General features: G+C 31.7%; 1 protein-coding gene across 1 annotated transcript; it reads right to left on the minus strand.

The window, feature by feature from the left end:
- Positions 1-991: 991 nt before the first annotated feature.
- On the minus strand, positions 992-2,415 carry LOC106792472 (protein HBT1-like). Its single transcript, XM_014758905.1, has 3 exons — positions 2,328-2,415; positions 1,832-2,143; positions 992-1,746 (listed from the first exon to the last, which is right to left on the minus strand). The coding sequence occupies exons 1-3, from the start codon at positions 2,413-2,415 to the stop codon at positions 992-994; spliced, it is 1,155 nt and encodes a 384-aa protein (XP_014614391.1).
- Positions 2,416-16,464: the final 14,049 nt, after the last annotated feature.

Consider the following 16,464-nt stretch of genomic DNA (forward strand, 5'->3'; position numbering starts at 1 on the left):
GCATATGTATGTGCAGTTGCATATGCAGATGTCATTTCATTTGCAGTTTATAGTTTCATTTGCAGTAAAAGTTGCATTCGCATGTTCATGTGCAGTTGCAGTTAAATGTTTATTTGGATTCGCAGTGGCAATTGCAGATGCATGTTCATATGCTTGGGCATGCTTTGTTGCATTTCCTTTTGCCCGTATATTTGCATGTGAAGTTATATGTTCAGTTGTAGTTGCATGTGCATGTGCAGTAGCAGTTTTAGATGCAGTTTTAGTTGCATATTCATGAACAGTGGCCGTTTCTGTTTGTTGCCGCATGTGCTGTTGCTCTAACAAGTTTACTTGCATGTGCAGTTGCTTATGTTGCTGCATGTGCGTGTGCAGTTGCATGTGTAGTGTCAGTTGCATAAGCATTTGCAGTTACAGTTTCAAGTGCTGTTGCATGTAAATTTGCATAATATTTCGTAGTTGCTAATCCAATTGCATTTGCAATTATTAGTTGCTTCGGCAGCTCTAGTTGTAGTTGCTGTAGCAAATAGAGCTGCATGTTCATTTGCATGTGCATGTGCAACTGCAGTACCATGTGCTGTTGCAGGTGCAGTCGTAGTTGCATGTGAATTTGCAAGTGCTGGCTAGTTGCATGAGTAGGAGCATGTGTAGTTGCAGCAGTATGTGCACGTACGGTTGTATGTGCAGTAGCAGTTACAATTTCAGTTGCAGTTTAAGTTACATATGCATGACAAGTTGCAGTTCCCGTGGCAGTTGCAGTGGCATGTGCATGTACATGTTGATGTGCTTGTTCTTAAGCAAGTGCAGTTGCATTTGCATGGGCAATTTTTGAAGCCATTGCAACTCCATGTGTACGTGCAGTTAAATGTTCAGTTGCAGATACATTTGCATGAGCTGATGCAGTGTCATGTGCATTTGTAGTAGTAATTGCATGTTTTTGTGCAGTTGCAGGTTCATGTGCATTAACATAAGTGGTTGCAGTTGCATTTGCCGTTTACATTGCTTGTGTTTGGGAACTTGTAATTGCTTCTGCATGTAAATGTGCATCTGCTGTTGCAGGTATATGAGTATGCACCGATGTATTTGCAGTTGCATGTGCATATGCAGTTGCATGAGCAGGGGCAGTAGCATGTGTATGAGCATGTGTAGTTTCATGTGCATGTGATGTTACATTTTTATTAGCATGCGCGTGTTTATCTGTATATGCAATTCTATTTACAGTCACATGTGCATGTGAAGTAGCAGTTGCAGGTGCTGTTTTAGTTATATTTGCATGTGCAGTAGCAGTCGCATATGCTGGTGCTTGTTTATGCGCAGTTGCAGTTGTAGTTGCAGTTGCAGTTGCAGTTCTATATTCATGTGCCTTTGCAGTTGCATGTGCTTTTCCAGTTACATTTGCATGTCCCTGATCATGTGCTTTCACAGTTGCATGTGAATGTACACGTTTCATAGCATTACTACGAGTATGTGTAGTTGTAGTTGCAATTGCATGTACATGTGCAGTTGCAGTTTCATCTGCATGTAAAGGTAAAGTTGTAGTTGTAGTTACTGTTGAATTTTTAGTTTCATATCCATGTGCGTGTGCAGTTGCCCTTACATTTGTATGTTCTTGTACAGTGGCAATAGCAGTGGCAGTTTCTGTGGCATTTGTATGCTTATGTGCAGTTGCAGTTGCATGTCTATTTCCATGTCCAGTCGCAGTTGCATGTAAATTTGCACGTGCTCTTGCAGTTACATGAGTATGTGCAACTGTAGTTTGTATGCTCATTTACAGTAGCATTTGCCTTTCCATTTGCATGTGAAAGTGCATTTACAGTTTCAGTAGCAGTTTTACATGCCCTTGCATGTTTAGTTCCAGTGGCATTTACATTTGTGTTCTTAGTTGCATGTGTAGTTGCAGTTCCAGTTGATGAAGCAGTGGCATTTCCATGTGTGTGTGCAGATGCAGTTGTAATTGCATTTTTAGCTGCATATGTATGTGCACTTAAAGTTGCAGCTGCATTGTCATGTGCAGTGGCAGAGTCATTTCCAGTAGCATGTGCATGTTTATGGGCAGTTGCAGTTTCGGTGGCAAATGCAGTAAAATAGGCATGTACATGTACATGAGCAGTAGCTGTTACATTTCCAGTAGCATGTAAATGTGCATCTGCATTTACATTTACATGGGTATGTGCATGTGCAGTTGCATGTGAATATTAATTTGCAGTTGCAATTGCATATCTATGTGCATATGCTGTTCTATTTGTATTTGCATTTGTGTGTGGAGTTGCAGTTGTATGCGCATATTCAGTAGCATTTGCATGTCTATTTGCCCTTGCAGTTGCAGTTACCTTTTTTTGAGCTATTTCTGCTGCAGTGGCAAATGTAGTTGCATCTAGAGGTGCAGTTGCATGTGCTTGGGCAGTTACGTATGTTCATGTGCATGTAAAACAACAGTTGCAGTTACATTTGCGTGTAAAGTGGCAGTAGCAATCGTTGTTTTAGTTGCATGTGTATGCGCGTGTGAATGTGCAGTAGCAGCAGCATTTTCAGTAGCAAATGCTTTTTTTTTGGCATGTGCAGTTGCAGTGGCAAATGCAGTTGAATGTGCAGCAGCAGTTGCATTTAAAGTTTTAGTTAGATTTGCTTATGCAGTTGCAGATCTAGTTGCATGTTCCTGTGCAGTTGCTGTTGCATGTGTATGTACATGTGCATATTCTATTACAGCTGTATATGCAGTTTGAATCTCATCTGCATGTTCGTGTGCAGTTACAGTTGACGTTTCATGCGCCGGGACAGTTGCAGTTGACGTTGCAGTGTTTGTGGCGTATTTATGCCCATGAGCATGTTGCATTTGTATGCGCTTTTATAAGGGCACGTACATATGTATGTGCCTGGGCAGTTACTTGTGCAGTTACATTTGATTGTGCAGTAGCAGTTGAATGTCCATGTGCATGTGCAGTTTTAGTTACGTGTGTATGAGTAATTGTAGTTGTAGTTGCAAATGCAGTTGCATCTGCATATCATTTGTTACTTGCGTTTGCGTCAAGGCTGTAAAGCCTATACTTACTAATATAAATTTTATAACAAAAAACATAAAAAGAAATCATTAAAGGTATAAAATATAAAAAAGAATAATAAAATAAAAAACATATATTATAAAAAAAAAATCGTTCAATAGGAGCTAATACTGTTTACTGTAATTCTGTAATTCAATTCTTATTCTACGAAAATTGATCGTTGATAATTCGAGATAAAAACTTTTTAGTGTCTAATAACACATTTTTTACCGTCTATGAAAATTTCTTTATAGACTTAAAAAAACTTTTCACAGCTTTCCGGACCTGTACGTAGTTGCTATTTACAAGACTTCTAAAAAAGTGCTAAAAAATATTAGTTTGAAACGTAATATTTAGCATTTAAAATTTAGCAATAACAAAGCTTTAAAGCGTATACTTACGAATATAATTTTTAAGACCGAAAAGAATTATTCGATATAGAGAACAGTCTCACTACAGCTGTCCTAGAAAAAGGAAACATCGTTCATTTTTACCTATTTTTGGTTACTTTACGTCTAGAGCTTAATTCATTCGCGTAAAAATCCGATCATTGTAAACCTAAGTTTAAATCTGTATAGATTCTAATAGAAATTTTTTCTATGTCTTTAAAAATTTTTCTTTCTATTTAAAAGAATTTTGCGCTGCATTCTGGACCTGTACGTAGATTTAAACTATAAGATTTCAAAAGACGTGAGTATTACTAGAAGTTTTAAAACGTTTGTTTTTAAGCATGAAAGCATATACTTACAAATATTAGGTTTAGGACTGAATAATATGAGTTGATATTATTGATGTTCCGACAACAACAGACATAAAAAGAGAAAAAATCGTTCAATTTAAACAATTTTTTTTACTTTACATGTAAAACTCAATAATTGTTTGACGAAAATCGATCGATGTTAACCCGGGATCCACTTTACTTAGTGACTAATAGCCAAAATTTTGCCGTCTATAAGCATTTTACAATATATTTAAAAGAAATTTTTCACTGCTTTCCGGACTTTAATGTTGTTGCACATTGTATGATTTCTAAAGACGTAAAAAATTGCAGAAGTTATGAAAAAAAGCGTTTAAGCTTTGAAGCGTCTAATTACGAATATAAATTTTATGACAAACAAAAAGGTGCTGATATCATTAATAGTTCGACCACTGCAGTCCTTAAAAGCGAAAAAATCGTTTTTTATTGACTATTTTTTTTTACTAAACATGAAGAATTTAGTTCTTTTTTTGACAGAAATCGATCGTAGTTTACTTAAAATCCAATCTGTTTTGTAACTAATAGCACACTTTTCACCGCCTATGAAAATTTTATTAAATATTTTAAAGAACTTCTCGCTGCTTTTCGGACCTGTACGTCGTTACCAACAATAACAATTTTAAAGAAGTGCTAATTACTAAAAGTTTTAAAACGTTATCGTTAAGGCTTTAATGCGTACACTTACAAATAAACAGTGTTATGTCCGAAAAATTTAGCAAATAACATTTATATTCCGACAACTGCAGTCTAAAAAATAAGAAAAAATCATTTTATTTCAACTATGTTTTGTTACTATACGTGTAGAATTTGATTTTTTTTTAACGAAATTCGATTGTGGTCAACCTGACATATGGACCGTTTATTTTGAAAGTGGTGTAAGTCCATTTTAAAAAAAAATGAGATATCACGTAATGTATACTTAATTTAGTGTAAACTTTCTATTTATAACTAGTTAGTATTTAATATCTTAAAAAATGTCAATGCTTTATCAAATTTAAAATCGGCTGGTAAAAGAAATTACGTAACTATTGATTAGGAAAGTGGTGTAAGTCCAATTTCCGTAGAATAGAAAGAAAAAAATAATATAAAAAAGAATTTCCTGTATACACCACAGGAATATTATGATATTATAAAACAGTTTAAACAACATAATAAATTTATTTTACATGAAATTAAACGAGAAAATTTCGTTTCAACGAAGAACCTATAGATCGTAATCAAAAAACAGATGACAAGAAACAATAATAAACAAAAAGGTAAATTAATGTCAAATATGTTGGATAAGATTTCAAAAAAGTGCACCATATACTATTTTATATAAAATGTTAATGAAAGACACAAAATTTAAGATTTAAAATTTATCACCTATACGTCCGGAAAGACCAGTCAAAATTTGAAAAAATCGTCTAGTGCATTTATATCACGATGCTATGCCTATTACTTACGAAAAATATATGAATATCAAGCAGTTATTACACTATTTACCTCCTGTGCATCACAAATATTAAAAAACACTGCCAAATAAAAAGCATAAATAAATACTACTTATAATGTTGAATTTATAAATATAATTAACGTTTAAAATAAAAAATACTATTTCTACTTAATTTCTTGTTATTATTTGTAAACAAAATTGGTATAATATGAAATATATTTTAAGTTATATTTGATTTTTCAAAACATAAATTAAATAATTTTAACAAATGAATAATTATGAAAGTGGTGTAAGTCCATTTGCAGCCTGTAAATAGGTATTTTATTAGTTAAATTAGCATAAAGGTAATGTATATAATCAAATTATATATCAATAAATTAATAGAAACATTGTCAAACTTGATATAATTATTGAATATGTTTAAATTAACTAATATGCAAACCTATAATTTTCTTAAAACAACAGAAAATAGACTTGCACCACTTTTAAAATAAACGGCCCATATATTCTTTTTAGTTTCCAATAGCACATTTTTACCTTCGCTAAAAATTTTTCAATATATTTAAAACCATTTTTCGCTACTTTCTGGATTAAATAGTAGTTGAAAAAAATAAGATTTCTAAAAAAGTGTCATTAAAAAGAAGCATTGAAACGTTTTCTTCCAAGCTTTAAAACGTATACTTATACATAAAACGTGGAAAGTCCGAAAAATATTTGGCAAACATCATTTATATTTCGAACAGTGCAGTCAAAAAAAGAGCGAAAATTATTTTATATAAACTTTTTTTAGTTACTTTACATGTAGAATTCAATTCTTTTTCGACGAAATTTGATTGTAGTTTTCCTGACATCCATTCTGTTTAGTTTCTAATAGCATATTTGTACCGTCGCTAAAAACTTTTGAGGTATTTAATGAAAACTTTCGCTGCTTTCTGGATTGAATAGTTGTTAAAAACTATAAGATTACTAAAAAAGTGGTATTTACCAGCAGCTTTAAATGTTTTCTTTTAAGTTTTAAAGCGTAAACTTACAAATAAAAAGTGTTAGGTTCATGAAATTTTTGCAAACATCATTTATATTTCGACCACTGCAGTCAAAAAAAGAAAAAAAATTATTTTATTTATACTTTTTTTGGTTACTTTACAGGTAGAGTTCAATTCTTATTCGACGAAATTTGATTGTAGTTATCCTGACATCCCTTTTGTTTAGTTTCTAATAACACATAATTACAATAGCTGAATATTTTTTAATATTTTTAAAAGAAATTTTCGCTGCTTTCTGGATATAATAGTAGTTAAAAACGTTGAAATTTTTAAAAAAGTTGTATTTTACAGGAGCTAATAATCGTTTTCTTTCTAGCTTTGAAGTGTATACTTACAAATGAAAAGTTTTAGGTCGAACAAATTTCGGCAAACATTATTTATATTTGGACAACTAGAGTCAAAAAAAGAGAAACAATTATGTTATTACCACTTTTTTTTGTTACTTTACGTGTAGAATTCGATTCGTTTTCGATGAAATTCGATTGTAGTAAACCTAACTTTAATTCTGTTTAGTTTCTAATAGCACATTATTACCGTCGCTAAAATTTTTTTATTATATTTTAAAGAACTTTTGCTGCTTTCTGTATTGATCTGTAGTTGACACCTGTTAGATTTCTAATAATGATCTATTTAACAGAAGCTATAAATCGTTTTCTTTCAAGATTTGAAGCGTATACTTACGAATAAAAAGTATAACTTTCAAAAACATTTAGCAAATAACATTTATATTCTGACCACTGCATTTAAGAAAATAGAAGAAATAGTTTTATTACAACTTTTTTCGGTTACTATACGTGTAAAATTTAATTCTTTTCTGACAAGATTCGATTGTAGTTGACCTAACATCCATTCTGTTTAGTTTCTAATGGCACATTTTTACCGTCGCTGAAAATTTTTTTTCATACCTAAAAGAAACTTTTGTTTTTTCTAAATTGAAAAGTAAATAACAACTATACAAATACTAAAAAAGTGCTTTTTAAAAGAAGCTATAAAACGTTTTCTTTAAAGCTTTAAATCGTATATTTACAAATGAAAAGTGTAAGGTCCGAAAAAACTAATCAAACATTATTTATATTTCGACAACTGCAGTCAAATAAAGAGAAAACATCATTTTATAACAAATATTTTTGGTTACTTTACCTGTAGAATTCAATTCTTTTTCGACGAAATTCAACTGTATTTAACCTGACATTTATTCTGTTTAGTTTCTAATAGCATATTTTTACCGTCGCTGAAGATTTGTCAATATACTGAAAAAAGACTTTCGCTACTTTCTGGATAAAATCGTTGTTCAAACCTATAAAATTTTTAAAAAAGATGTATTTTACAAAAGCTATGAAACCATTTTTTTCAAGCTTTAAAGCGTATACATACAAAAAAAAATGTTAAGTCTAAAAAATTTTGGAAAACATCATTTATATTACGACCACTGCAGTCAAAAAAAGAAAAAAAATCATCTTATCACATTTTCTTGATACTTTTCGTGTAGAATTCCATTCTTTTCGACGAAATTCAATTGTAGTTAACCTGATATTTATTCTTTTTAGTATTTAATAGCACATTTTTACCGTCGCTAAGAATTTTTCAATATATGTAAGAGATATTTTCGCTGCTTTCTAAATTGAATTGTAGTTAAAAACTATCAGAAGTTTTGAAGAGTTATATTTACTAAAAGCTATGAATCATTTCTTTTAAGCTTTGAAGCGTATAGTTACATATAAAAAGTGTTAGGTCCCTAAAAATATAGCAAATATTATTTATATTACCACTACTGCTGTCAAAAAAAGAGAAAAAATCATTTTATTACAACTTTTCTTGCTACATTACGTGTAGATTTCCATTATTTTTCGACGAAATTCGGATGTAGTAAACCTGACATCCATTCTGTTTAGTTTCTAATAGTACATTCTTACTGTTGCTAAAAATTTTTTAATATACTTAAAGAAATTTTTCGCTGCTTTCTGGCATGAATAGTAGTTAAAAACTATAAAATTTCTAAAACAGTGCTATTTATCAGAAGCTATGAAACGTTTTTTTTCAATCAATAACACTAGATATACCAGCCACTTAGCTATACATATTTCTACCAAACCAGTCAAAATAACTGGTGTATAATAAAACATGCTTATTGTTGTTTTAAGTCTTTATTTACTCTTAAAAAATGACAAAAATAGTTGAACAATATTAGTTGTAATAGATAAATGGATTAATAGACTTTATCAAATATCAAAATACTTATTTTTTTACAGTTTGTCGCTCACAATTTCTACATATGTAGATTTTGCTGTATGTACACTTTCCGCATAGATTTTTTTTGCATTTATTGCAAATATTTGTAGTTTTATTGTCATTGCAATATCCTATTTGACACTATTTGCGTACAAAAGCCGTGGCATTTGTAGTTAGTATGTCAGCTTCGTCTGGTTCTTGCCTTGAAGTCTGATATTCTAAAGCTAGTTCTTCTGCAAATCAAAACAGAAAGTCTTTACGTGAGATATTTTCTTCTGTTGTGTTTTTGTACAATATCTAGCTATTTATTCTGAAAAAATCTAAAGTATTAAAAAACACTTGAAGTAGCTACCTTCTAGAACCTGATTTCTCTGTATATTTTCGTGCCATTGGATCTGCGACATCGACGCTAAATTTAGTATTATTATAAAACGATACAGTATCGGGTAATTTCTTGGCAGCTTTTTCAACTTTTATGTGTTTATGTTCTGTACTTAGTATAAGTACATTTTTATTCAGCTTGCTCTTATAAACAGTAAGTGTGCATCCATTGGATTCGTAAAAAACATTGAGAAATGTGCGATGCTGTCTTTTTTCGGTTTGCAAGTTTTCGGCATTTTCCTCTTGTTTACGCGTATTGTTCCAAACAATGAAGTATTTTTAGATCTTAGTTTTAACGCTAAACGAATACTTGTAAAAAAACTATCTGTTGTTACAGTTGTACCCTTCATTGTATACGGTTAAAGAAGTTTCATTACGGCAAATTCGCTTAGAGGGGCTGATGCATTTCGAGTCTCCTCTTTTCCTAAATAGGGAAACCCATTTACCACATATTTCCTTTCTACATCAGACGCTGACCAAAATTTTATGCTAAATATATGGGGTTTGTTTGGCATATATTAAGTAAATCTGCATCTGGCCTTCAATGGAAAAAGTTGCTTATCCACGGTAATATAAGCTCCCGGTTGGAAGCAATTTTACTATTTTCAATAAATTTATCCCAAACTTCTAAGACTAAAGTGAACTTGTCTTTTTGCAAACGTTGACTCCTCTGATTTCTTTTGTCGAAACAAATGTATCGCAGAATATCAGTACAATCACGTCTACTTATAGTACTGGAGAAAAATGATGGTCCCTACTTGTTGTTTCACAAATATTGAATCCTCAAAGTACTCCCCCCGTGCGTACAATATTGCAACAAATGCTTTCAATTTTACTTGCGTAATAGTCCAGTTTTTCCCTAAAACTCGAGAGGCTTTTAACTCTGTACAAATTCGTATATGTTCCCAAACATCGTTGTCAATCAGTAATTGGAACGCACTACTTAGATCCCCGTTCATAATTTTTCTTTTATTATGTGCTGTTAGCCCGTGTACATCTGTGAAAGCACAATGAACTTGTTATCTACCAGCAACACCTCCTTCTTCAATTTTCGTCCAAATAGTTCCGTCTGAAGCAATTTCAGTTTGCTGATTTGGTACGTTACTTCAACCTTTGTCATCAGAACGGAAAGGGAATTACATGCATCGTCTTGTACGTTTGTTTTGAATATTTTCGCAATCACTGTCACTTGACTGATCTATATTTTCTTTATCAGGAATTTCATCGTCACTACTCTCGATAAAAGTACTGTTATCCCTACTGCCTTGTGGATCAATTTGTCTATCTAACAATTCACCGTCGCTATCATATAATTCACTTTCCACATCAAAACATTCCAGAGATATGCTGGTTACATTTTCTAAATATGCAGAAACTTTTATTTGTTTTGCAATTTTCTAAGGATGACGATAACTGTAAAAATTTATGGTAAAAGTAAGACACTTTCTTCTTATGTAGACTACTTTCTGAAGAGTATATTTATGAATATTTCCATATTTACATAAATGTTTCTTACCTGTGTCACTGTGCGGGTAAAAATGAAGGATTACGCTTATAGATCGCTAAGACTTAGATTTTATTTTGTGTGTTGAACGACGTTTAAAACAAAAATGTTCTTGCACATGCATTTACGAAGACAGTGATCGTAGAAATTTTGTAAGGATACCGTAATCACTTTAATCTGATCAATACCGACAATAAACGAACAAAAGACGAATAAGTGATATAATGCAACGGTCTTATGATTCACCCAAAATCATACATTTCTTTGTGGAAACATGCACCAGTAATTTTGACTGGTACTAGTATAAATGTCAAAAAAAAAAAAAAAATTTTTACCAGAATAGATAAAAAAAAAAATTCATAAAATGTATTCTCTACTTATAGCTACAAAAGCAATCACATCAATTCGGAAATAAAATGATATATGTAGTAGGAATTTTGAATTGAAATTGTACGAATAGTCAAAATGACTGGTCTGGTAAATCTAGTGTTAAAACATATACTAACGAATAAAAAGTGTTGCGTTCAATAAAATCCAGCAAATAACTTTTATATTTCGACAACTGCCGTTAAAAAAAGAAAAAAAATCATTTTATTACAACTTTTTTTGGTTACTTTATGTGGTGATTTTAATTTTGTATCGACGAAATTCGATTTTAGTCAATCTGACATCCATTCTGTTTAGTTTCTAATAGCAAATTTTAACCTTTTCTACAAATTTCTAAATATATTTAAAAAATAATTTCGCTACATTCTAAAATAAATCGTAGTTCAAAACTATAAATTTTATAAAAATGTGCTATTTACCAAAAGCTATGAAACGTTATCTTTCAAGCTTTAAAGCGTAAACTTACAAATAAAAACTGTTAAGTTATACAAAATCATTCAAATATTATTAATATTTTTACATCTGCAGTCAAGAAAAAGAAAAAAAATCATTTTATTACAATTATTTTTGGTTATTTTACGTGTAGAATTCAATTCTTTTTCGACAAATTTCGATTTTAGTCAACCTGACATCTATTCTTTTTAGATTGTAAGATCACATTTTTTCTGTCGCTAAATATTTTATAATATATATACAAGGAATTTTTGCTACTTTCTGGATTAAATCGCCGTTAAAAACTAAAAAATGTATAAAATTGTTTTATTTAACAGAATTTATGAAACGTTTTCTGTTAGGCTTTAAAGCGTATATTTACAAATAAAAAGTGTTAAGTCTGATAAATTTTTGCAAACATTATTTATATTTCGACCACTGCAGACAAAATGAGAGAAAATAATATTTTATTACAATTTTTTTTAGTTACTTTTCGTTTAGAATTCAATTCTTTTTCGACAAAAATTGAATGTAGTTAACCAGACATTTAATTTGTTAAGTTTCTAATAGCAAATTTTTTACCAACTTCGAAAATTTCTTAATATATATAAGAGATATTTTTGTTTCTTTTTTGATTTAATCTTTGTAGGAAACTGTATGATTTCAAAAAAATGCTTGTTAACAAGAGCTATAAAACGTTTGCTTTCAAACTTTGAAGCGTATAGTTACGAATAAAAAGTATTTGGTACGAAAAAGTTGTGCTGATATCAATAACACGTTCCCTTCTAAACCGTTTTTTAAAGAATTTTCGTTTAAACCGCTTAAGACGTATGCGCTTCACACTTCACGTTTGCTTCTGGCGTAGTTCTAGCTCAAACAAAAAGTTTAGCGTGGAGCGTACTCGACCCATGCGGTAAGGAACGTGTTAATATTCCGACAACTGCGGTCCAAAAAAGAGAAAATGTTTTTCAATACAACAATTTTGGTATACATTACGTGTAGAATTCAATTCTTTTTCAAAAAAAAAGGAATGAAGTTAACCTGACATTTAATCTGTTAAGTTTCTAATAGCATATTTTTTACCACCTTTGAAAAATTCCTAATATGTATAAGAGATATTTTCGTTTCTTTCTAGATTAAATCTTAGCTTGAACTTGTGAGATTTTTAAAAAAATGCTTCGTAACAAAAATTATAAAACGTTTGCTTTTAAACTTCGATGCGTATTCTTACGAATCAAAAATACTTGGTCTGAAAAAATTAGGCTGATATTATTAACACGTCCCCTGTCCGACCGTTTAATAAAGACTTCTCGTCTAAGAAACGTGGTGCGTTTAGGCGCTACGCTTTATATTTGTTTCTAGCGTATGCCTTTTTGTTCTTGCTTGAACGAAAAGTTAGGCGTGTAGCGTGTACACCCAACGCGGCAGGGAAAGTTTTGTTGTTCCGACGACTGCAGTCCAAGAAAGAGAAAAAATCATTTTAATACAAATATTTTGCTATACTTTACGTGTAGAAATTAATTGTTTTTAGACAAAAACCGATTGTAGCTAACCTATCATTCAATCTGCTTAGTTTCTATTAGCACACTTATCACTATCTATAAAAAATTCTTAATATATTTATAAGAAATTTTTGTTTTTTTTCTGGAATAAATCTTAAATGAAAACTATAAGATTTCTAAAGAAATGCTATTTAACAAATGCTATAAAACGTTTGCTCTCAAACTTTAAAACGTATACTTACGAACAAAAAGTATTCAGTCTAAAAAAATTAGGCAGATATTTATACCACGTTTAGCTGATATCATTACCACCTTCTTTTCTAGACCGTTTTTTGAAGACTTTTCGTGTAAGCCTCATTACGCGTATGCTTCCTACGCTTTACAATTGTTTCTGGCGTATGCCTTTGTGCTCTAGTTTGGACGGAAATTTCAGCACGGAGCGTATACGCTTTATGCTGAAAGGAACGTTTTAATATTATGATCACTTTAGTCCAAAAAAAAAAAAAAACTCATTCAAAAACAACAATTTTTGTATACTTTTTTTGTTAAATTCAATTCTTATTAAACTAAAATCTATTGTAGTTATCCTGACATTAAATCTTTTTAGTTTCTAATAATAAATTTTTCTTGCCGTGAATTTTTTTTTAATATATTTAAAAGAAATTGTCGCTGCTTTTTGGATTAAATCTTTGTTATAAAGTATCAGATATCTAAAGAAGTTCTATTTAACAGATGCTATGTATCGTTTACTTTTAAACCTTAAGGCGTATACTTACGAATAAAAAGTGTTACGTTCAATAAAATCCAGCAAATAACATTTATAATTCAATAAATGCAGTTCAAGATAGAAAAAAAATCATTTTAATAAAAATATTTTAGTATACTTTACCTTTAAAATTTATTTCTTTTTCTATAAAAATCCACTGTAGTTAAAGTGACTTTAGATCTGTTTTGTTTTTAAAAACACATTTTTTACTGTCTCCAAAAATTTTTAATATATTAAAAAGAAATCCTCGCTGCTATTTGGATTAAAACTTAGTAAAAAATAATCAGAATTCTAAAGATGTGTTATTTAACAGAAGGTATAAAACGTTTGCTTTCTAGCCTTTAAGCGTATGCTTACGAATAAAAAGTATAAATTTCTAAAAAATTAAGCTTTTATCATTTATATTCTGACCACTGAAGTCCAAGAAAGAGAAAAAATCATTTGAATACAACTATTTTTGTTTACTTAACATGTAAAACTTATTTATTTTCTAACGAAAGTCGATTGTATTTAACTAGACATCCAATCCTTTTAGTTTCTAATTGCACATTTTCTACCGTCTCTGAAAATTTCTCAATATATTTAGAATAATTATCGCTGTTTTTCGAATAACATCTTAGTTGGAAACTATCAGATTTCTAAAGAAGTTTTATTTATTAAAAGCCATAAATTGTTTGCTTTTACGCTTTAAGGCGTATACATACGAATAAGAAGTAAATTTTTCGAAAAAACTAAGCTTATTACATTTACATTTTGACTACTGCAGTCCAAGAAAGAGATAAAATCATTTTAAAACCAATATTTAGGTGCACTTTACGTGTAGATTATATTTATTTTTTAAGAAAAGCGATTGCAGTTAACTAAATATCCAATCTCTTGAGTTTATATTAGCAAATCTTGTAAAGGTGTGAAATTTTCTGAATATATATAGAGGAAGTTTTTGATACAAATATGTGTATTAAAGTTGCATGTGCAATTGCAGTTGCAGTTGCAGTTTCATTTGCAGTTAAAGTGGAAGTGGCATCTGCTTGTGAAGCTGCATTTGCATTTGCAGTCAGCGTTGCAGATAAACCTTAAATTGCATGTTTAGTTCAAGTCGCAGTTGCAGCTGCCAGTGGAGCAGCATTTGCATTTGCAGTTCGCATTGCAGATAAAATTTTAGTTGCGTGGGCAATTTTAGTAGTAGTTGCATTGGCAGTTGCAGTTGTCTGTGCAATTGTCGTTTTATTTACATTTGTGGCTAAGAGTGAATTTGCAGTTGCAGATTAATGTGCAGCTGCAGTAGCAGTTACAGTAGCGTGCGCAATAGCAGTTGCAACTGCAGTTGCATCTGCAGTTTTATTTGCCTTTTCAGTTACAGTTAAATTTGCGTTTGCAGATTTAGTTTCATGTAAAGTTTTATTTTGATGGCAAATACAAATAGTAGTTTACTTAATGTTGCATAGGCATCTGCTTAGATAATTGCTGTTGAATGTGCAGTAGCAGTTTTCCTTTAGGATGCATTTGTAAAGGCATTGGCAGATGCAGTTTCATGTGCTATTGCAGTTGCATTAGCAATTGCATTTAGTATTGCATTTTTAGTTGCATCTGCATGAGCTGTTGTTTTTGCAGTAGCATGTGCATTTGCAGTGAAAGTTGCAGTGAAAGTTTTAGTGGCATTTGCGAATGCATGTTTAATTGCAATTCTAGTTGCATTTGCAGTTGCAGTAGCAGTTGCAGTTGTTGTTGCCCGGACGGCTGCATGTAAAGTGGCATGTTCTGTTGCAGATGTTGTTACCGTTTCATGTAATGTTAATGGTGCATGTTACGTTTAGGCTGCAGTTTCTAGTGCATAGTTGATTGCTAATGCATGTAAAGTTTTATTTCAGTATAATTTGCAGATTACTGTGAAGTTGCTGCTGCAGTTTACTGTGCAGCTTCAAGTACAGTAGTAGTTGCAAATACGTTTTTGTAGCAGTTGTAGTAGCTGGTACATTTGCTGGTGTAGCAGGATATGCAATTGCTGTTGCAGTTTAAATTGCAGCATCAGTTGTAGTTCCAGTTGTATTCGAAGTATCAGTAGCAGTGGCATATTCAGTGGCCGAGGTATGTTAAATTGCTTGCGCTTTTGCCTTAGCAGTTTCCTTTACTGTTGCAGGAATAGTAATAGGTAGCTGTGTAGTCGCAGTTGCAGTTGCGTTTACAGTAGCATTTGAAGTTGAAATTGCTGTTGCTGATGCTTGTAAAAATTTTTTTAAATGTGCAGTTATATGGTCTTTATTAGTTGCTTTTGCAGTTGTATGGTCGGTTGCAAGTGCATGTGCAGTTGCAGTGGCAGTTTTAGTAGCATGTGTTTTCTGGGTCTTGGTTTTTGTTGAAAAGTCGTTCGCAGGTGCAGATACAGTTGCAGTATTACGATCAGTTGCAAGTACAGCAGCTGCATATGCATGTGCTGTTGCAGTTGCAGTGCTTAAGGCATGTGCAAGTGTAAGTTCATGTGCAGTTGCAGGAGCAGTAGCAATTGCAGTTGCGTTTGATAAAGAATTTTTAGTAGCTGTTGCATGAGCAGTTGCAAATTTATATTTTGTTGCAGTAGCAGATTCATTTGCAGTATAAGTAAATTCTGCATTTACAGCTGCAATTACAGTTGTAGTATTTTAAAAACATGCCAGGGCTAAACCGGTTTATTCGCAGTCGCAAAGTCATGTGCAGTTTTAGTTTAGTTGTAGTTTTAGTTCATAAGCATTTGCCGTAGCATGTGCAGTTACTGATGCAGTTACTGTTGCATTGTGAAATATCAAGCAGCGTTGCAGTTGCTGTAGCTATTCCATGTAAAGTAGCAGATGCAGTTGCTGTTGCAGTTGCATTTGTAGCTGCAGCTTTAGTTTCCGTTGCAATTTGCAGTAGATTATTGCACGTTTAGTTGCAAGTAAAGCAACTGCAGTTTCATGTGCTGTTGCAGTGGAAGTGCTAAAGGCATGTGCACGTGTAAGTTCATGTGCAGTTGCCGAAGC

Source organism: Polistes canadensis, unplaced genomic scaffold (genome assembly GCF_001313835.1).
Source record: "Polistes canadensis isolate GaletaPanama2010 unplaced genomic scaffold, ASM131383v1 scaffold_443, whole genome shotgun sequence".
Classification (NCBI taxonomy): Eukaryota; Metazoa; Arthropoda; class Insecta; order Hymenoptera; family Vespidae; genus Polistes; species Polistes canadensis.

Excerpts from the sequence above, each read along its gene's own strand:
- LOC106792472 (XM_014758905.1), bottom strand. The coding sequence starts at position 2,415 with ATGAACATACGTAACTGCCCAAGCACATGCAACTGCACCTCTAGATGC. Across the intron at positions 2,144-2,327 it reads CAGAAATAGCTCAAAAAAAG|ATGCACATTTACATGCTACT; the intron begins GTAACTGCAACT and ends ATGTAAATGCAG. Across the intron at positions 1,747-1,831 it reads AACTAAACATGCAAGGGCAT|TTGCACATACTCATGTAACT; the intron begins GTAAAACTGCTA and ends TACAAACTACAG.